The sequence below is a fragment of the Melitaea cinxia genome, chromosome 7 (assembly GCF_905220565.1).
Source record: "Melitaea cinxia chromosome 7, ilMelCinx1.1, whole genome shotgun sequence".
In the NCBI taxonomy this organism is placed as follows: Eukaryota; Metazoa; Arthropoda; class Insecta; order Lepidoptera; family Nymphalidae; genus Melitaea; species Melitaea cinxia.
In genome coordinates this window covers 5,486,794-5,510,275 of record NC_059400.1, presented here as the reverse complement: position 1 = coordinate 5,510,275, position 23,482 = coordinate 5,486,794, and the positions used below count along the sequence as shown (strand labels likewise).

Sequence of the window (23,482 nt, the reverse complement as noted above, 5' to 3'; positions counted from 1 at the left end):
AATACTATAAAGAAACAAAACTAAGATCAAAATGAAACGAAACAGCTAATAACAGATACTAGTTTACAAGCTTCTTAAGAGCATCCATGTGGGTAATGACCAGCGCCGGTGCTGATTCATTCTTTCTAACGAAAATTTTTCCATTGCGCACCCAAACAAATTTATACAGCTTCTCCTTAGCTCTTATTCTAGCCGCTGCATGAAGGCTTTTATTGGTTGGTGAAAGATGCTCACTTACATAAACTGGAGACTCTGCATCACCGAACCCTAAAAGTTTGGTGTTAAGCTTTTGTTTTGGGTTCGCCTTGTTGTAAGATAAAACTGCAGCTAGTAAATTATCTCTCTTTAATTTGCTCGGTAGTCTGCATATGACTGTCCTCGGTGTCTTTGAATTAGGGTTAAATTTTTGGACTCTGTTGCAGGAAAGTATGTCACCATCAGTCAATGGTGACGAAACAACTCTAGCTAGCTGAAAGACAGTATTAATAAGGTTCTCTTGTTTGTGCTCCGGCAAGCAATGTATTTCAAGGTTGTTTTGACGAGCGTCTTGTTCAACCTGGGCCAGTCTTGCCTCGAGATCGTGAACCTTACCCTTTAATACGACGTTCTCAATTTCTAACTGTTTTGTAGTTTCTGCGCACAGCTTGATATCTGAGACGGCACTTTCAAGTTGTTTGTTCATGTAAGATATTGATTCATGGAATTCCACTACTTCTCTTTTAATTTTCGCGAATTCCTCCTCAAAAACTTCACGAATGGCGGTTCTGATTTCGTCACGTATCATAGAGGAGATCTCTGAACGTAAAACAAAACCCTGACCCGTCCCAGGAGTGCAAGACGCATCCGGTGTCGTAGGAGTAGTGGGTATGGAGTTAGTAGGATGAAAATGCCTCAAAATTACATTCTGGTCATCATTCTCAGTCAGATCATCCAAACAAGAAGTTGTTTTGACGGGAGTTGAATCAAAATTTCCCTCCCTACGCTGAGCCGAGAGCAATCGCACAGCACAGTCTGGACAGTTCCAGGATTTCAGTTTTTTAGCATTCTCCGCAGTGAGATTAACACATAACATATGATAATTTTTTCCGCAACCAGATTGAGAACACGAAATTTTTTCATTGGATTTCAATTTTTTCCTACAACCTTGACATGAATTCATAATTTAAGTTTAAGTATATAGCTTAAAAATTAAGCACGAAACAAAAAAAAAAATGAAATAATCGGTAAAATTGGGAACAGTCCAGAATCGATCCTAATGCAGCCGATAAAAAGCAAACATTAAATACCACTGCACAAAATGTTTCAACAAAAGAACAACGAAATATGTCATCTGTTTGTTATAAATATTTATGTTTACACTTTATGTTGTCGTATCCAACAGCCGTTAGCGTCGGCCACTACCCTCACAATAAAAATATCACAGAAAATTAACAAACATTTCTCACTATTATAGTTTGTTTCACTAATTAAATCGACACTAAAATAACACAGAATATAGAAAAACCTCTAGTGCAAATACTGAAATACTCCACTTGTCAAGCTAATAACTTTTAGTATGGATATTATATACTACATTCAAGACAGATCAATAACGTGACTGATTACAACTAAGTTCGATACAACGATAATATATTTTAAACTAATTATCTTAAAGCACCTGCTTGCGGCTTTTAATTTATCAATTTGTAGTTCACACCAATTAAAGCGATAGGTTTTATATTCGATGTCTCGATGTTAATGATTATTAATAAAAAATGATAAGACAAATTAAAATGGTAAAAAGGGAATAATGGTTTTATAATTTATCGATTTAAAATAAGCTGTTATTAAGGATTTATGAATGGTGAATATATTGATTTATAAACTTAAATAAATATCTTATATACAAAATTCTCGTGTCACAATGTAAGTTACAATACTCCACCGAAGCGGCTGGACCGATTTTTATGAAATTTTGTGTGCATATCGGGTAGTTCAACATCGGCCAACATCTATTTTTCCTACCTCTAAGTTTAAAGGGGAGAGGGATTAAGGGGGTTAATAACAATTATGGCAAAACAACGTTTGTGGGGTCAGCTAGTAAAATATAAATATAAGATATATATAAAGAAATAAGAAAAAAGATATATAGAACGATGTCATAAGGATTTTTGTAAAATTTATTTAGTTTTGTGAAGAGTTTATTGAATAATAGGTAATCTTTAAATTTCGATTCTTAAAATTCAGGTAAAATTGTATGATTAACAGAAGTGAAATTTTTACATAATGCTTAAATATTTAATTTTAATACATTACTTTAATTTCAATGCAACGCAAGTTTATTTACTTGTACTCTCACAACAATAGACAAATAATCTCATATATATATGAGATCTTCATCATCGTCATTTCTCGGCGTCTTAATTAAAGGCACGTAATAAACCTAATTGTACTACTGTGTAACTACTGTAACTCGTGTATGTATGTGTGATAAAATAATTCCTGCGAACTTGACCTTTTCTTTTAAGTATGCAAAGGAAAATAAACTCTTTTTTTAAAAATCGTAAGACACATTTTAATTTGAATAAATTGAAAAGAGGTATTGGATTTAAGTTAATAAGAATGGTCTATTGTTACCTTATTATAATTATATTATGTACGTTAAATCAAAGCTGAGTACTAGCAGCTGTTATATCTATATTAATATATCTTATATCTTTATTAATATTAATATCAAGCATTTACATACTAAAATAATACATTATAATAAAAGAATAAACGATAAACGCCGATAGCTGTTAATTGAGATGAATATGCATGTCATAACTGGATTCCTTTGATGTCAAAAGCTTTTTAGATAAAAAAAAAGATTGAATCATCTCTGATTAAAATATTATTTTGGTTGAGGTGTTCAGCGGAGGTGTAAAAAATAAATATAATTGTATGGATCTCAAATTACTACCTATACATATAAATAAAATTCGAGTGTGTTTGTGATATAAAAATAACCGCTTTTTACTAAATTCATATGGATGTATACACGATACATCTACAAAAATAACATTTTTCACAATTTTTGTCTGTCTCTCTGTCTGTCTGTTCCGGCTAATCTCTGAAACGGCTAGACCGATTTTAACGGGACTTTCAATAACAGATAGCCGATACAGTAAGGAATAACTTAGGCTACTTTCATTTCAGAAATTTATTTATTTTATAAACTCTGCGAACAGAACAATAACTTTTTTGTTAAATTTGAAGCGGACGAAGTCGCGGGCACAGCTAATATTATATAAAAATATAAACGCTTAGTTTACTCTAAATGAATTTTATTATATTTTTTTTTAGTTTAAAATACTTAGTACATAAACACCGTTGTTATGTTAATCAGACTTAATAATTTTGTGTCTCTAGACCCCGCTCGTGTTCAGTCTATACTAATCTATACTAATATTATAAAGAGGAAAAGTTTCTAACTTTGTTTGTTTGTGGTGGGGGGTGGGTAACCTTCGCAAAAACTGATCCGATCACGAAAATTCTTTCACTTACAGAAAGCTACACTATTCAGGAATGACATAGGCTATATTTTATTGTGATTAAACAAAAAATTAAATGAAAAATCTTATATATAAAATTCTCGTGTCACAATGTTAGTTACAATACTCCTCCGAAACGGCTGGACTGATTTTTATGAAATTTTGCTTGCATATCGTGTAGGTCTGAGAATCGGCCAACATCTATTTTTCATACAGCTAAGTTATAAAGGGGGGGGGGAGATTAAGGGGGTTAATAACATATATGGCAAAACAACGTTTGCGGGGTCAGCTAGTGTGAAACAATTTGAGAAATGCAAATCAACTGCATGTCTTTTTAACCGACTTCCAAAATAGGAGAAGGTTCTCAATTCGTGTATATTTTTTTTATATATGTTACCTCAAAACTTTGATTGGGTGGATCGATTTAGATGATTTTTGTTTTAATCGAAAGGTCGTGTGTGTCATGTGATCACATTATAATTATTAATTTTCGAATTATATCTAATAATTCGTATTTACTTGACTATTGTTGTGTTATACCGCATAACTTTTCACTGGTGTAGCGCTTGTGTAAGTACCATTTAAATTTGATTGAGATCTGACAACTACTTTTTGAGTAATCTTTGATAACGCGTATTTACTTGACTATTTGTTCGTATACCTACGTTGTGTTAGGTACTTGTCGATGTAATTGAAGTCGTTCTTTTGTCATTTGCGAGCAAACACAATTATCATTATAACGAATCAATCAGATGCTTCATTTAAGAATCAACTTGTTATATTAATTGTGTTCTATTAATAAAATAAATCTAAAATCATAAAATCCATTGTCTTCAATGAGATATTTAATATTTACGTTTATAATACAATCATTGTAGATTGTTTTGTTGGAAGATTTCTTATAAGGTATGTATACCTTATATGACTTCTTATTCATATAAACAATGATGTTTTTATATTAGCAGTCTATATTAATTTTTATATCGTGAAGCATCATGTTACGAAAACTTGTTATGTGAGAAAACGCTTACATGTGTCTTCTTTTTATTAAAATAAAACTCTTTTACAATATTTGCATAATAGATATAGATAACTACAAAAAATGTGTTTATTTTTGCAAATACAAGTTTGTCATAGCATTTAAACATTATATATTTGTTGAAGAAATAAATCGCAAAAAAAAAATAATATAAATGATCACAACTTTTATCTAATAAAATTTGGCGTTTTTAAAACAACAAAAAATCTCAACGTTACTTAAAACTGTTATCCATTCGTCTTACGAAAGTTTATTTAGTATTTAGGACGATGATAAGCTTTCGTAACAATCGTGATTCATAATTTCGAAGTGATCTACCATAGGTTTATGTGTATAATTTTTATGGAAGTCTGCTTTATATAGAAATACAAAAATTAAAAGGTGACGTAAGCTTTTAATAGAAATGAACACTAAACACTGTACATTACTAAAGTGAAATAATGAACCTTAAAATTCGCACATCTACTTTGACCTTAACTGCCGCTTGTATTTTTTTCTGGTTCATTTAAAAGGCCAATAAACAGATTTGCTGGTAAATGTGATTAAAATATTGTAAATAACGACGCGTTAGGGCAATGGCCACACGCTGACAGTAGAAACCGGCAACTGGTTTTATATAGGCCTTTCATACATACGTTTGTCTTAGTCTGGCCAATTTTGAATGAGTTGAATTGATTTTTGATACAGGATTCACATTACAGTCATATTACAGGATCATCATCAGGAATCATATATATGGGATATGTATGATTTTCACAGGATCTGTTGGGAGGCGTTGAGTGTAAAACCTTCATGATTTTACTTTAAGGAACGTCTCAGAGACTGAAATTAAGGAAATTATTGCCTAAGAGTGGATCTTTTACGAACCAGTGTTAAAAGCAATCGCTCTATAATAAGTAAAGTTTAATTTCAGAACGTTATGACAGTTGTAAATTTAATTGTATTTTGATTAAAGTACCCAGCCCTTTATATTTTATCACAACAGTAAAGGAAGCTTTGACGTATTAAGGATAAAGAAGATATACTTGACCAGATTATTATTAAATTATACAAAAGATTTATTATGACTGTATATGATTAATTATGACAGTTAATAAGATTTGATTATTGCTAATTTTTTTCATCATGCAGCTAGTTTTTTGTTACATGTTATTATTTAAATACCATAGCCATATTATAGCTATATTCGATTTAACGGAGGTAGGACACAGCAGGAAATTTCCTTACAGAAGATCACAGCTAAATAATACTGTTTTCAAGCAGCGTTGTATTCCTGTTGGTGAGCAGGGGGATCAGAGCTCCTGGGGGGATTGGGGATAGGGTCGGCAACGCGCTTGTAATGCTTCTGGTGTTACAGACGTCTATAAGCTACGGCAACCACTTACCATCAAGTGTGCCGTACGCTTTTTTGCCGATCTAGTAATATATATATAAAAAAACATGAACATATAATTATATTTTAACGAAATCTGCTATAAAATAAACACAAAGTTTCGAATAGTAATAAACAGTAAGTATATCATCGCATTTACCGGAATTTAAAGCCATAGTCTATACAAACAAATATACATGCGTATTAACCTGATTTAAATTGCAAAATAGACTATAAAATTGATTACTATCATTAATATTAATAGTACATACTAATATTTATAAATATATACATATTTCGTGTTATAATTAAATTCCACATGAGTAATTTGCGATGAATCTTTTAATGGTCCAATTTTAACAAGTCCGTTTATGAAAATGCTTTAAAATAAATAAGTTTAAAAATTGATGAATGAAACTTCTTGAAACAAATTAAATAAAAAAATGTCTAATAAAAACAATTCGAAGTTCAATATTTCTCCGTTTTTGTACACTTAGTGTGGATTTTTTTTTACAAATTTTCTTTGTTACAAATACCTTTTTTAAACATTTCTGATGATGTCATATATGTGTCTATGTGGTTAAAAAAAATAGAATTCGAGGAACCTTCTTTGCTTTAAAGATTTGTTAAAATTTTGGTTACAACAGTATTTTTTTGTATGGTACATAAACCCCTAAATTTTTTCTTAACCTTCTAGAGGTAGCGTAATTAACACGACATTTTTGCCCTTTTCGAAGAGAATGATCTCAAATGAACCACACAAAGGGTAATGGATCGTGATGTGCCTTTAATGTACTTGTATCTTGTTAATTCATTCACAGAGGAAATAGCTTTATGTGGACCATTAAAAATGTACATACTGAAAGTAAGATAGTGTCATTATTTTCACACGATTTATTTGTTTTAAGCATTATATACTCGTATGTGTATAAAGTAAAAAAAAGGATTTGTAGGATGTTTTTATAAGATAGAAATGTCCTATAAACTGCCGATTAATTTATTTATTGTAGTATATAGTAACTAGCTATATCCGTGCGGTCCGTTCAGTCAGGGGTATTTTTTACAATCACTTGTCCAGTGATTGCTTAAAAGGATACACGGGTATGCGACCCCGGCTTCCCGAGCTACTATTGCGGATTCCCAACCTTGTAAAGCAATAGTATCCCTTCCTTTCTCTCATCTTTCCCGATTCCACAATCTCCTGTTACCTTTTCTTCCCACATCTTTTCTCCTTTCCCCTTATGGTTTTTTTAGCATTGGTTTGCAACCTTCCTAGGAGAAGGAAACTCCGAATTTAAACCCGGAACTGGCTACTCTGTTAGGCGTGAGTAGGATGCAATCCGAAAAACGGCAGTAGCCTGCAACCGATTCGGTGGCTCTGCACGTATTGGCATGCCATTCCTGCGAGTCAAGCTGGAGAGGTCGAGAGGATGACACAGGTCTTGGGCAACCCTGCGTTATCTATATGCGTCCCAGGCGATGCAGTGTCTGTGGAGAGGAAACTTCACCCACGTCGTTCCGCGGCGTGGAAAGCAACACGGGGAGTGACAGTCACCGGTTCTAAGCCAGCACAAATGGACGTAAGTGTAGGCGCCAGGGGTCACACTTGACAGTGGGAGGGTCCATCGTAGATCCACTGATCAGTTACCGCCCGCTTCAAACTGGGCAGCCCCCAGTCAATATGGTACTGGTCCGTCCCGGCATCGTATGTTCCCCTGGGGTGTTGGGAACATAGGGTTTCACCCGACAAACGGTGCTGTGTTGTTTTACACCCGCGAATAAACAGCGAAAAGGAACCAACAAAGCAACCATTTCCATGCGCTTCAGTACTTGGAATGTCCGTACAATGAGGACAGGTCTCCCCGACAGCTCGGAGACTTCAGATTACGCATTCCAACTGCGCAAAACAGCTGTTATTGATCTGGAACTTGCACGCCTTAACATTTCTATTGCTGCACTACAAGAAACCAGGCTTCCGGATGAGGGCTCATTGCGAGAACAAAACTACACCTTCTTTTGGAAAGGCAAGGACTCAAACGAACACCGTGAACATGGCGTGGGCTTTGCAGTCCACAATACTTTACTAAATGCCATAGAAACACCGCGGGGTCTGACGGAGCGTATAATGGTCTTACGGCTTAACACTAAATGCGGCTTTGTTACTTTAATTTCCGCTTACGCCCCTACACTAACTTCGACTGCGGAATCTAAAGACGTCTTCTACGATGATCTGTGCAACGCTGCACGCAATGTACCGCCCGGGGATCGATTGTATATACTGGGTGACTTTAACGCACGTGTGGGACAGGACAACGCCACCTGGCCCGAATGCCTTGGCTATCATGGCGTGGGTAAGCAAAACGAAAATGGCCAACGTCTACTAGAGTTTTGCTCTAAATTCCAGCTGTGTGTCACAAACACTTATTTTAAAGGAAAACTAATGCGTAAGGTCTCCTGGAGGCATCCCCGGTCCGGTCATTGGCATCAATTGGACCTTGTCTTAACCAAAAGAGGGGATTTGGGGAGGGTCGCCCATACGAGAACGTTCCACGGCGCGCAATGCGACACGGATCACTCCCTAGTGGCTAGCAAAATACGTCTTTCGCCAAAAAAGATTCATTCCTCCAAAACCCCTGGACGGAAGACCTTAAACCTTCCCAAAACTAGGGATCCTGAGTTAGTGGAGTCTTTTAGTTCAACCGTGCGACATCAGACAGCTACTTGGGATGTGAATGCTCCTATAGAAGTGGAATGGGAATCCATCAAGGAGCTGCTCACCAAAACTGCTGGTAAAGTTTTCGGATATTGTAAGGTGAAATCATCAGACTGGTTTTTCGAAAACCTAGATCAGCTTCAGCCTTTAATTGACTCCAAGCGACAGGCTGCACTCAACTACCATTTTGATCCCTGTGAAGTCACACGCGCTGAACTCTGCACTGCAAAATCTTCCCTCCAGCGAACTTGCCGTCAATTTGCCAACGCGTATTGGATGGACCTGTGAAGAAACATCCAGGACTGTGCGGATGCAGGAAACTTTCGCGGTGTTTACGCGGGGATTAGAATGGCTATCGGCCCTGTACAAAAGAAAACGGCTCCTTTGAAAGAGATCGACGGCTCTATTATAACCGACAGTAGTCGTCTGCTGGAAAGGTGGGCAGAACACTACACAGAGCTTTATTCTCAACCAGCCGAGATCAGCCACGTAGCAAGGGAAATTATTCTGACATTACCGGTTATGGCTGAGCTCGATAGCCTGCCTACCATTGGAGACCTTCATGCGGCCGTTCTGCAGCTCAAATGCAACAAGAGTCCCGGGGTAGATGGTATCCTCACAGAACTCCTAAAACTCAAATGTGTGTTACCACTTCTGCATAACTTTCTGGGCAAATGCTGGGAGGAGGGGCGATTTTCTCAGGATATGCGAGATGCAAATATTGTTACATTGTATAAGGGGAAAGGTGACCGCGGCGATTGTAACTCTTACCGCGGCATATCTCTTCTTAGCATCGTTGGCAAACTATTTGCAAGGGTCATGTTGACTAAACTGCAAAGTCTTGCTGAACGGGTATACCCTGAGGCCCAGTGTGGCTTTCGCTCTGAACGGTCAACCACGGACATGATTTTTACCCTTCGGCAACTTCAAGAGAAGTGCCGAGAGCAGAACACGCCCCTGCTGATCGCATTTGTTGATTTAAACAAAGCTTTCGATACGGTGAGTAGGGAGGGGCTATACATCGCGCTTGAGAAAATAGGATGTCCCCCAAAACTGCTAAAGCTGGTGAAATCTCTTCACGATGACACGAAGGGTACCGTTATCTTTGATGGCCAAATGTCCGACGCTTTCGACATGCGAAGAGGGGTTCGCCAGGGCTGTGTGTTGGCACCCACTTTGTTCGGCATATTTTTCTCCTTGCTGCTGAAAGTTGCCTTCGGTGATGCACAACAGGGAGTTCACCTACACACAAGAGCGGATGGGAAATTGTTTGGTACCGCCCAGTTGAAATCTTCCCGTAAATGAGAGGATTTATATATCGATAGTCTGCTCTATGCCGACGACGCAGCCTTCGTGGCGAAAACTCCCGGGGAGCTTCAGACTTTGTTGGACAAGTTTGCATACGCATGTTCGCTGTTCTCCATGTCCATAAATGCAACGAAGACCGTAATTCTAGCGCAGGGCTACACCTACCAGCCTTCTATCTTGCTGGAAGGCGAACCCTTGAAAGTAGTCGACAAGTTCTGTTACTTGGGGTCAACTGTGTCGAACAATCTTTCCGTTGACGGAGAGATTGATATCCGCATCGGCAAAGCGGCCACGACGTTCGGCAGGCTGCGCACAAGAGTATGGAATAACAAACACCTTACCGCAAAGACTAAGATGATAGTCTATCAAACTTGCATATTAAGCATACTCTTGTACGGAGCCGAAACCTGGACGTCGTACGCCAAACAAGAGCGAAGACTTAACACTTTCCACATGCGCTGTCTTCGTAGCATACTTAACATCACGTGGAAGGACAGAGTAACAAATGAGAGAGTGTTGGGGATTGCACAGCTTCCTAGTGTTGTCGCTCTCCTCAAACAGAAACGCCTGAGATGGCTGGGACATGTACAACGAATGAGCAGTGCGCGTTTGCCCAGACAAACCTTATTGGGCCAAATTGCGTTTGCAAAGCGTAACGTGAGGCGACCTATGCTGCGTTTCAGGGATTGCGCTAAACGTGACATGGTTGCATTTAACATTGATCGCAACTCTTGGGAAGATCTAGCATCGAACCGCAATGAGTGACGGAAGACCATCTTCACGGGTTGCAAAACCCACGATAGCACCTGGTTCGAAGACCTGGCTCAAAAGCGTGCCAAGAGACACAATCGCGAGGGGGCTCCTCCACCGATGAATCCCCAATATATGTGTCCAAAGTGTGGACGAATGTGTCGTTCACGGATTGGCTTATTCAGCCACGAACGGCGTTGTCGAATAAATAACACAGACACTGATTAAATCATCTGTCAAGATGTTACAGGCCTTATGATGATATCCGTGCGAATAATTCGCACTAAATAAGTATAGGTAATAATTATCACTTTACAAAATTACAAAAAAGTATTTAAAATACGTGAATTGATTTGAAATTTAACAAAATAATTACCGACCGTCAATCATGTTGACGTTATTTCAAAATTAAAGCCGTTATATACATAATTTTAATAATTAATTGATTTACGGAATCAAAAGCAATAATAAATTGTTTAGTTGTTGATAACGGTAGAGCTAGCAAATATCTTTAAAATGATATATAATTTATGTGGAGTAATTGTGAGGTATTTTTAAAAAGGGAGGCAAACATCTTAACCTTAGCGTAAAATATGTATGATATATGATATGTATATGATATGATATGTATGATAATTTTATATTCTATCTTCATTTACGTTGATTGTAACGAACAGTGCAAACAATAATTTGTCTTGCAGTATCACTTTGTTTAAATTCACGACTTTTAACATAAAATAAAATCAAATAAAGAAATTTAAGCTAAATTTTACCTGCCGAAACTTCAGTACTGTAAAACCAAAAGTTATTCGACACAGTTTATGAGTCTATTTAACACGTACATTTCATCGACAAATACGACTTTTACGGTCAATGAAAAATTTCTCAACCGCGATATTGCTCGTAAAAATAACAAGTACTTTTGCTTTTAAACGACGAAAATAAATATAGTTTTCATTGCACCGTGTATCACTATGTTCATAACATTTTTTTAGGTGACTACTACTAGTCCATTGCCGCATGATATATTCAATAGTTGTTGGTTCGAATTCCGCTCCGAGTCTGGACATAATACCTATATACTTGTTAATATATGTGCTATATATACAAACATTTGTTACCTACAAAAAATGTAGCTATTTTAGCTTAGTGTTACCTAGAACACTATTATGGTATTAGTTTGTCTCGGTACCTTAGGAGCAGACGACGGTGCATGTCAATCATATTCATATACAAATATTTTATGCATACTTACTGTACTATTTATCATCCACTATTGATCCCGTATGGAGTTTGACTCTTTATATTTCGTACGAATATAATGCCGCAACAAGTTGTCTTTTTGTTTCACAAAGCTACATATTATTCCATTAAATTTAATTTCAAACTAGTCAGTGATTTGGCCGTCAAAGCGTAACATAACAAACAGACTAAATTAGGTACTTAACATTTATAATGTTCGAAGAGAATAGTAGTAAATGGAAATACTAACAACACTATTCGTTTGTTTTAACCGTGGCAACAACTTTAGAGGTAATCAAGGCTTTTAACTGACATAACTGACGTGAGGTGACTTAAAACATAACTAAGTAAATAATAATTACAACCGCTTTGGCGCAGTGGTGCTAGTAGTCGCCTTAAACACCGACGGTTTGCAGATTCGATTCCTGCTCGGGATTGATATTTGATTTGTGCAAATATTTCTTTCTGGTTTAGATGTCTGTCCTTATGAGTGTCTGTCCTTGTAGGTGTCCCCACCGTGCCTCGGCGAGCACGTTAAGAAGTCGGTCCCAGTTGTTACCATAAATACCGAATAGTCATCGTTACTCGTACTAGGGATCACATCCGCCAATCCGCAGTGGATCAGCGTGCTGGATTAAGCTGAAATCCTTCTCCTATATGGAGAATGAGGAGCCAAGCAGTGGGATGATACAGGCTGAATGCGATGCGAATGCGAAATAATAATTTTTAGACTATTTCGTAACCTTGTTGGCGTAAAAAAAAAAAAGCTGTGTCATTACAATATATAGTATTTACTCAACTTTCCTGGCATCTTTATTTTTTGTTCTACGGGACTTACGGCGATTGTTATTTTGAAACTTCCAATATTTCGGCAGCGTTACAGGCGCTATAGTCGTGGCTGTTTAATGAGTTTATAGTGATCGTGAAAGTATTTATAATATTTGATTATGATATTATAAAAGATTATAAAGAAAAAAAAAAACTTTAAAGATCTTTTTAGCGAATTAAACCCGAATAATAATTAATAAATAATAAACGCGTCACACTCAACGGATCCCCCAGTAAGATTTTCTTCTGTGTCTCCGGGGTCCGGAAACACATATAATACACAAACACAACGCCCAGACCACGACTAACAGCTATATGGTCGATACATATGTCTGTCTTGAGCGGAAATCGAACCGGCGACCGCTAGCGCAACAGCCAGTGCACTTGCGCTAACGCGTCGTCAAAAAAACAATGCTAAAAATAAACTAGATAATTTGTCTTTACACCAATATTATGAAGAGAAAAGGATTGGGTTTTTGGTTGCATGCTAACAAGTAGAATCTACGTTATAACTGACATAGGATATATAGGCTAATAATATAAAAAAAGAAAAAAAGGAAAATATACATAAAACAGCCAAATTCAAGATGAGCGAAAAAGCGGGCGGAAAGACAGTTTATAATAACGCTAATATATACAGAAAAACAAATATTTAACTGACTATGTTTAGTAAAATTTACATTAAAACAATTTATTTTAACGACTAAAAGTCACTAAGCGAGTACAGATAAAAAATAAAAACCCGAGGGCATTACGTCTAAAATGTATAAAAAATATTTCGAAATGTAAAACTAAAAATATAAAACGGAATTGTAAAATTTTTACTACTGTATGTAAAAATTGACTCCGCCGCTGGTTTCCATGATTTTTTATGCTTACCTACTTATTTCGTACTTTTTTAACCGACTCCAAAAAAAGAGGTTACTCAATTCGACCGTGTATATATATTTTATGTATGTTCGGGGATAACTTCGTCGTTTATGAACCGATTTTGATAATTCTTATTTGTTGGAAAGCAGATATCCCTGGTGTCGTACCCTGATAAGGAAACCAGGATCTGATGATGGGATCCCAGAGAAATCGAAGGAAACACTCAAAATCCGCATAACTTTTTACTGGGTGTACCGATTTTGATGATTTTTAATTTAATCGAAAGCTGATGTTTATCATATTTAAATTTCTTTCTAGTATCCTATTCTAGTATTTACTTGACTATTTTTTCGTCTACCTACATTGTATATTACTTGTCGATATAATTGAAGTCGGTTATTTTCGTTTGCCTGCAAACACAATTATCAAACTGCAATTATATTATATTAAAATAGGTGTATTTAAGTAAGTAAATTTGAATGATAGTTAGTTTTTAAATCGTTTTATAATAAATTTTAAATATTATTGACACAATTAAATAAATTTATTTAAATACGAACTTTTATCGCATTCAATATTTTATTTTTAAATCCAATTCATAACTTTATATTAATAATATGTTTATTTTATTTTTGATCGATCTCTATGTTTTACGACAAAATAGTTACCAAGATTTCAAGTTACAAAGTGTGGCGTACGAAATGTAAATAGCATGGGTTACGTGTGAATTACGTCTGAATATATATTAATAGCGCGCGCGACCAATCAATCGTATAGAAATAGACAATATTACGAGAATGTATCAGCGTTAAAACGTACCAGGATAAACTCAGATTAACTTTTTAGATCATTACGTACATTTATTTAATTTAAAATATGAAATATTTAATGTCTTAAAGAATTTCAATATTTTTTTTTAATATTTTTATTACATTTTGTGATATATTGAATCAGACGTCGCGAATCCATCGAACGTGCTATCAGCTTTGAATCTAGCACTTCGATTTGAAAAATTACTTTTGCAATGTAAAGCCTGTAAATATTTGAGTTGACCATCAAAATAGAAAAACTGAAGCTGCTAGGCTTAAAAATATCATGTTATAACCTATCTGTTATTAGCGACTGCCCGCGACTTCGTACGCATAGAGTTAGTTATTTGCACCTTATTTTCAAATATTTGCGAAAAAGCTAAATACCTAATGAAAAAAAAAAGATAAAACAAATCAATATCTAGATTAATTTTTAGAAGCAATGAAGTCGACGGATATTATTTTTCATTGGAAATTTTCGTAGAGCATAGCACATTGTAAACTTCAAGTCTCTTACTTCAAAAACATAAAACTTACATACAAACTTTCAACCCCCGTTTTATCATCTTAGTGGTGGAGTTTCGTAAAATCCTTTCTTAGCGAATGTCTACACCCTATAAGGAAGCTAACTGCCAAATTTCAAGTTTGTAGGTGTGATAGTTTATGAGATTTCGTAACTAATCAGTGAGTTATATTTTGCTTATATATATATATATATATATATAACCTATCTGTTATTATGTCTAAACAAAACAAGGATGAAACCGTAAAACTGTAGGTGTAAAATGTGTAAGATCTATATACCATTGCCGTAACGTAAATCGTTCACAAATTATGAAAGAGTATAAAATATTTGAAAGAGCGACTTGCACAATATAAATTGGAAAACGTATTTATAAGGATTCACTAACATTTAAAAGTGCCAGAGTAGAAGTTTTAATTAAATATTTTATATAACATTTTTGATTAAAAAGTATTTTTATCACTCGTTGTTCTAATGACATCCGACGACTAATTAAACTAATAGGCATTTAGGAAAATCATTTTTGTATCTCGTTTAGAAATGTCAAGTCAAAATGAAAGTTTCAATCTTTCTGACAAAGAAAACGAGAAATGAATTAAGTCTGTCGAAGAAATGTAATTGACATTAATGGAGGAAAAATTAAAGTTTATTTGTTCATAGTTTTACTAGAGAGAATTCTGTATGATAATAAGATTTTGATATTTTAATGAATAAAAATATAATTAGCATGTTAAAGTAGTCGTTACATAATTAGAATAACCTATAATACGACATTTTAGCGCGACCGTCAAGGTCAACATTTATTAGGAAAAAAACTAATGGTATACTCAAAGGCCCACAAAATTCCAATTAAATGATACATTTTTATTAAATATCTATATATATTTATTTGTTTATTAATACTTAATTGTAAAATACATTAAAGAATTGTACAAAAGGCGGGCTTAATGCTAAAAGCAATTTCTACCAGCCAACCTCAGGACGTACAAGAGCAGACGTTTGTGACGTTGTTCACATTAAGAAGAAAAAAAAGGGAGGAAATATAAGGTAACGTTAGTGGCAATCGTTATATCATATACACGAGCAAATAATTCATATATATACCATACAAAAATATATACATACATAAACAGATACAAACTTGCATACATACATACACATATACGTACATACATACATACATACATACATACATACTATATATACTTACATACAAGTTTGAATTAATAAATATATACCCATATTCGCTATCTCATTAAATTTTAACATAGTCGAGCTAACATTGTATTAATTACAGTAATATTATGAGGTATATTTTGCATGTGAGAGTGCGTTTCTATTTAATTATAGTAAATGTAAATACAGGTTGACTTGCCGCAACCTAATTCACGACAGACGTAGTTTCATCTTAATTATAGAATATATACTATATAATTAGTTTTGCTTACTGTCTCATCATAACTTCTTTGCTCGTATATAATCATTTATCTTTATAACCTAATATCTTTTTTGACGTAAATTCTCTAACTTTTTGCATTATTATGAGTGGAATTTATTAGAACTTTAAAAAAAGATGGCTGATACAAAGCGAACTTTGGAAAGAAATAAACTTTGAGAAAATTCTTACTTTTCGGTGACAAAGGTTTATTTTCCCAGAAACAAAGAACCCGGGGGGCTTGTGTAAGAACATGGCGATTTTAATAAGAAAGGTTACGTGCTTTAATCAGTGTTGATACAACTGATGGAGATTCAATGATAAAGTTTTAAAATATCAATATAGAATTAAAGAAAACTGTAGCAACTATTTTCTTTTAAAAGACAAGTATATTTTGTTCGACATACAAGCTTCAACAGTTCGACAATACCAGGTAAATATTATTATGACATCTATACTAATCTATACATTTGATAAAATGGTAGGAAAGTCAAAACTGTACATTAAAATTTTTTTTAAAGAATATTTGGTGTACATCACAATGTACAATCGATACCGAAGCCAAAAATATAGTTTTTAAAAATTTTGTCTGTTTGTCTGTATGTATGTCCGGGATAAACTCAAAAAGTACTGCATGGATTTACTTCAAATTTGGCACAAATATTGTTAAGAAGTCGGGTTAACATATAGGCTACATAATATCACGCTATCACTTACGGGGAACGAGCAGTGAACCTTTATTTCTTCAACGCATTCTGTAACAACGTGTAATCTAACGACGCATATTTGAATGTGTTGTTATTATGTTAATAACCATGCTATAAGCTAGCTTCACACTATAAATAAAGACGTTCTGTCGTATATTTAGTACCAGCATTGCACCCGTGCGAAGCCGGGGCGGGTCGCTAGTATTATATAGAGGAGGTAGGGCGCTGTTTTAGAAAAATGAGAGTGGCCGTCGACAATACGGTAAATTAACAATGTAGAGTCACACAATGTAAAGTATAAAGCATGTAATGTGTTATAAAATAGTAATGGAGCATGTAGAATAATAAAAAAAAAAACCATAGTCATAAATAATTATCTTAATTATTAACCTAAATAAATATATATGTATATATAGGTATATATATCTCTCACGGTCAGTTTTGGACTCACCATCGAATTAGAGAAAATAAGCTTTAGTTCGTAATTTGAAGCATGCAATGTTGAAAATAATACGCCACAACGCTTGAAAATTAAAATGTAAATAAAAAAGGCATGGGCACTCAGAGCCCATGGATGTTAAAATTAAAAAAAAAAAGTATTATATAGAGGTAAAGTTTCTAACTTTGTTTGTTTGTAGCGGGTAATCTTCGAAAATACTCATCCGATCACGAAAATTCTTTCAATAACAGAAAGCTACACTATTTAGGAGTGACATAGGCTATATTTTATTGTGATTGAAAAAATTCAGTGAAACATCTTGTATATAAAATTCTCGTGTTACAATGTTAGTTAGAATACTCCTCTAAAACGGCTGGACTGATTTTTATGAATTTTTGCGTGCATATCGGGTAGGTTTGAGAATCGGCCAATATCTATTTTTCATACAGCTAAGTTATAAGGAGGGGATTAAGCGGGGTAAATAACATATATGGCAAAACAACGTTTGCTGGGTCGGCTAGTATTGTATAAAATAAAAATAAGGTATGTAGTAGTACTGTGAATATAAAACTATCACTAGACCTACAAATAATTTCGTATTTCGAAACTAAACAAAGCAGTTAAGGTCTGATTAAAGCGTCTCGTTTCAAAATAGTTGGCACGTGGCGCTTTGAGAGTAGAATACTTTTTGCTTTGAACAAATCCCTCACTGCGTGTTCGAGAGCGCTCAATATTTTAATTACTACGAGGGCGAAAACTTTGTTTGTGTTTAGTTTATTTCAAAATATTTATTTTTATTGGTTCATTTTAGATATAACTCAATCATTCATTATTCAATTTGCTTTAAATAAATCTCGTGCTTAGACACTTTATTACCCTTTCAATAAACAGGACAAGGATCAGGCAATTATTACGCTAACGATATTTCTTTTATTATCTTTTTAATTTGATAATTTAGATCAATAAAAAAATAAGTTGTTAAACATGTCCAAGAGCACTTAAAATTAAAAATACATAAAAATGTTAGATAAAGTAACATTCATACTTTTATATAAAACCTATTTATATAGGAGTGGTTGTTCATTAAAAACTGACGAATTCTTGTACTTCACAATACCGTTATTGAGAATTATTTGAATTGTTATCAGTATTTTATATTTTGCACGTATTTCTTCATTGGTTTTCCTTTAAATTAGATTGTTTACGAAACGTGGTATTTTTCAATCGCAGTTGAGCGTTCAAAGGGGCACATTTTATTTACTCGTCCACGTGTTCGACTGTAACTGCCGTTTTAAAGGGAACGATACTATTTTTAGTCGTATAATGATGTTGTTTTTATATTTAGACACTAAAATCGACCACTTTTAAACATAACCAAGTACATATATGACTTATGTGTTATTTTCTTGTGTTACACTTGAATAAATTTAAAGGTTTTATTGCTTCATTCATAGAGTACATATAACATATACAATTAGATATAGATTCATTCATTTATTATATTGTAGTGGACGTCAAATAAAATATGATAATGAAGTTAACGTTATCATTACTACTCTACTAGTAACTGGAATTCACTTCAAACTTTGTACTTTCGATATATTAGATAATTATATATTTATATAATTATTAACAAAGGCTTATTAATTAATTTGACTTAATTCGTCAATATTACTTTGTGTTGTTATATCATAATTTTGATCCGATTAACGAACTTAAGAAAAAAATACGTTATTTGCGTTTACGTTATGGTTTTATTTTTATTATTTCGATAAAGTAGTACGACAAATATATAAATAAATATAATTTTAAGATAGTTACAGATTGTTTGGTTCAAGGGGCGGATGTTTAGATACTTAACTACAAGTTAACTACTGTCATTATTATTTTGATAATTAATATAATAAAAGGTATACTCACAGGTGGCCCAATTCATGGGCTATAACAAAGGCGCTGGTTAAGCCTTCATCTCTGTCGATGGCAGCAGAACGCGTCTTCGTGCAGACCCCTCCAACGGGGGCAAATCCCGAAGGTCCTCCGAGCTGCGCCCGAGTTAACCACACTGTTGCGTCCCATCCAGTACTATCTGGACATAAAAATATATTCATTCATATCATCCCGCTGCTGGTCATATGCCTCTTTCTCCACGTAGGAGGATTAGAGCTTAATCCACCACGTTGCTCCACTACAGGTTGGCGGATATGTTCACTACTATAAGTAACAATTGCTATCAGTTATTTATGATAACAACCAGGACAAAAAGCTTAACTTGCTATCCGAGGCACGGTGGGGTGACCCACAAGGACAGACATCCAAACCATAAAGGAATATTTATACAAATACAAATATCCATCCCGAGCAGGTATCGAACCCGCGAACCGTCAGTGTTTTAGGTGACTACTCGCACCACTATACCAGAGCGGTTGTTATACTGTTATTAATAATTTAACATCAAACGACCGGTACTAGAATAGAGAACACATCCGTATGACCTACTTGTCGTATGTACACATATTCCTCACGAGCAGAGACCAAACCACAACCGCTAGCTAAATAGTCTTATACTATGAACCTTAATATAGGGCTAATGGAAATATATCAAGTTAATACTTGTTGAGTCGAAGTAAAACTATATTATGTAACATATTTTTGCTTTTAAAATTCTTATCGACATACATATTTTAACAATAAAGTTAAAAATAAACGCGAAACGACTTAAAAAAGTATTTCATCGCTTTTATATATATATACATATGTATGAGTTGAAGGTCTTGCAACAGTCTTAAGTCAGTCATAATTTTCTACAGATAACTTTTTGCGTAAATTAAGTTTCCATGCAGTCTGTTATTAGTAGACACGCTACGCTTGATAGGCATATCATATAATTTATGTGTACCTACACCATTATCAGAGAGTAGCATGATATAGCCGTCAGGCATAATTATGTCGAGAAACAGCTGATTTCGTATGAATTTGTAATGTTTCTGCCATCATTAAATTTATCCCAATTGAGGTAAAAGTAATTTGTTTACATATCTAATAATTGTACAAATCTTTCCGATTAATAGGTGTAGTAGTAAAATTTATCTTTAATTACATTTATATCATTACTATATATATATATATATATATATATATATATATATATATATATATTGTCACTCTGGTATAAAAAAATTCTATCCAGATTTTTTGGAGAGCGAAATAATTTACCAAACACGCAATATCGTTTCATAATAAAATAATATATCGAAAACCAGAATTGAAGTTTTATTCATATCATACACAAAATGGTGTGGAGCAGCGTGATAGATTAAGCTCCGACCCATCCACATGGAGAAAAAGGTCTATGTCCAGCAGTGGGACGTTGCAGACTGAATCAATAAATTAATCCATAGTCGAAATAATAAAATAATTAATACTAAGACGAAAATAATACAAATACTGATTCATTTAAAATCAACTAACGCTGAACATAAGCGTAAGCACAGCAGTTTATGGACATATAAAATTATATTTTTAGGACTTACTCGTAAAACTAAACGTGCAGTAACGACTATATTCAATTTGTTTAACTGAATGTAAAACATTGTTTTAATAATATATTTTTAAGTTATCTGCGTTGCGTAAAATTGTGCAATATTTTCAGCGTTTGTTATCTCGGAAAATCCTTAAGCTATTCATTTGCATTAACAATATTTTTATTTTTATTCCAATTTTTTTTTCATTGTTCTTCAGATGAAGGGAATATTTTTTTAAATTAAAATCAATCATTGTGATATTTTATATTGTTTCAAAATCGACTTTTTTGTATTTTGTTAAGCGTCATCAGTTTAACTTTTTTAAATGATCAAGTGGTTTAATGAATTACAGTTTTTTTTTGAAATGTGAGGTCCTATTAGCTGATTATAATAACGCTTAAAAGAGCTATAATAAATCTTTCAAGATAATATCACAAACAACAAACAAATTAATTCGTTTTTTTTTTCCTAAAACAACAGAACTACCATATATCATTAATTATTTCTTATCAATATATATATATATATATATACACGTACAGAACCAACAGTCAAGACATGACAATAAATTATTGATAACTGTTCATACCTGGAGGCAGCTTCATTAAGTGTCTATAATTCCATTTGTTGACAGCTTCAAGTGATTTTTTAACATTGCCATATTTTATTACTAAGTCCTTTTCCTCGTACAGAAACAATTTGTTGATAACGAGCGTCATGTTTGATTCGAGGGAGTGGTCGTTGAAGATGGCACTGACCTTTAAAGTATTACATAAATTGACTGTTATTATCGTACACTTGTAAGTAATTGCAATACAAGTATCCTACATATCTCGTGGTTTCTACTTACTATGTTCATTAAAGCTAAGATATAATGTTTCACTCTTTCTCGGCCGTGGAATTTTAGCATTGTATGATCTGCGACTATTGCTAATTCGAGCCATAATCCTTTGACGCCTGTAACAATAAATACAGTAATGCAACTGTTACCATTCATACGAACGAACACTACACTCACACACACCTGAAATAGGTCTTGAAATTGGAACTATATTCCGGAAATAATCAACATCTGAATGGTCACTGTGTCGAGGATGTACGTGCATTACGGATATCGGCTCGTGATCGTCAAAGTCAATGTCAAGGTCAGTGACCGTGTCGCCGGTGAGGTTGTAAGCCGCTGGCTGCTCGGACAGCAGCACGTCACGACGCCGCAACACATGGCCACTGTCCGGCTGCAGTACGTCGTGTTCGTGTGTTGTCGGTTGAAGTACGAACTCCTCGCCTCCTACTTGCAACAAACCGTACAGCTGCCCCTCACATTCCGTCACGGTCACAGAAGATCCTTCTTCGTAAAGCACTCTACCCTTGTAAAATTGACACTCGTTGTAGTAAGGTGAACGAATGGCGTGATTCTCTTGTAGTGCGAGTTGCCACCCTAGTATGTGTAAATGTCGAGTGGCACCACGTGCGTAGCGGGGTGACCGAATTCGTGAGGGTGTGATGGGAATCAGGACGGGTTGCGAGGGCGGCCTCCACGCGTCGACGGCCGCGAGAGCTGCGAGGAGCGTCACTGCCCACAGCCAGCGCGCCATCGTCCGCGCGCCGCCGCGGGCACCGCCTCTCTGCCGGCCGGCGCATGCCTCGCTGCGCTCACGCATCTACGCACATGGCGGCTGTCTCGCCGCACGGAAGGTAAACGACTCCGCACTTTATAGATTGCATTGAGCTCCGCCTCGTGCGTCACTAGTAAACAAAGAGCGACGCCTGCCATGATCGCGTCTTACCTATGCGTAATTACATATTTATGGCCTCAATTGAATAAGAGCCTATGCCACTTGCATAATAAACATTCTGATTCAGAAAAAGAGATGAGTTTTATCAATGAATAAATGTATTTATTTTTACATATTCATTAAAATCTCCTTATTCTTGTAGCTATTGTTTTTTGTTATGTATAAAGTGTATGCTCTTAGTGATTGATCATTATCATACTTTTAAGCAATTGTGCTTTGTAAAAAAAGATACAAAATTTCAAAGGCAATCAATTTAATGAATCCCATCTCTACAATTTTCCCTTCAATCATTACGAGTAGGTATGACGAGTTTAAATTATTGAGTTACTAAAGGAGGCCCTCTGTGTGTAAGTTAGGTGACTGACCGGAATATTGTAAGTAATGGTAAGTGAAGGCAAATTGCTAATTGAAATGTAAGTCCATACTCGTGTTTACTCACTTAAAGGCAAGTACTCACTGTGCGAATGTTGCAGCTTTCCTTATATTCCCCTAGAGAATGTTGCGGAATATTCATATATACGGGTTCTTAGCTCGCTTCGCAATCAAGTCCGCATTTTACGGTTTGCGAGTGCAAGTCAATATGGAACAAACGGGTGACTGAGTACGACAAGCTAGATG

General features: G+C 34.8%; 1 protein-coding gene across 1 annotated transcript in view; it reads right to left on the bottom strand.

Annotated features, from left to right (window-relative positions):
- Positions 1-22,842, bottom strand: part of LOC123655124 (A disintegrin and metalloproteinase with thrombospondin motifs 3-like) — an 86,840-nt gene extending 63,998 nt beyond the window's left edge. The window contains 5 exon segments of the mRNA XM_045590959.1: positions 19,468-19,633; positions 21,658-21,826; positions 21,919-22,025; positions 22,093-22,713; positions 22,716-22,842. Of these exon segments, the coding sequence (XP_045446915.1) occupies positions 19,468-19,633; positions 21,658-21,826; positions 21,919-22,025; positions 22,093-22,713; positions 22,716-22,842 (1,190 nt within the window).
- Between the last annotated feature and the right edge of the window lie 640 nt (positions 22,843-23,482).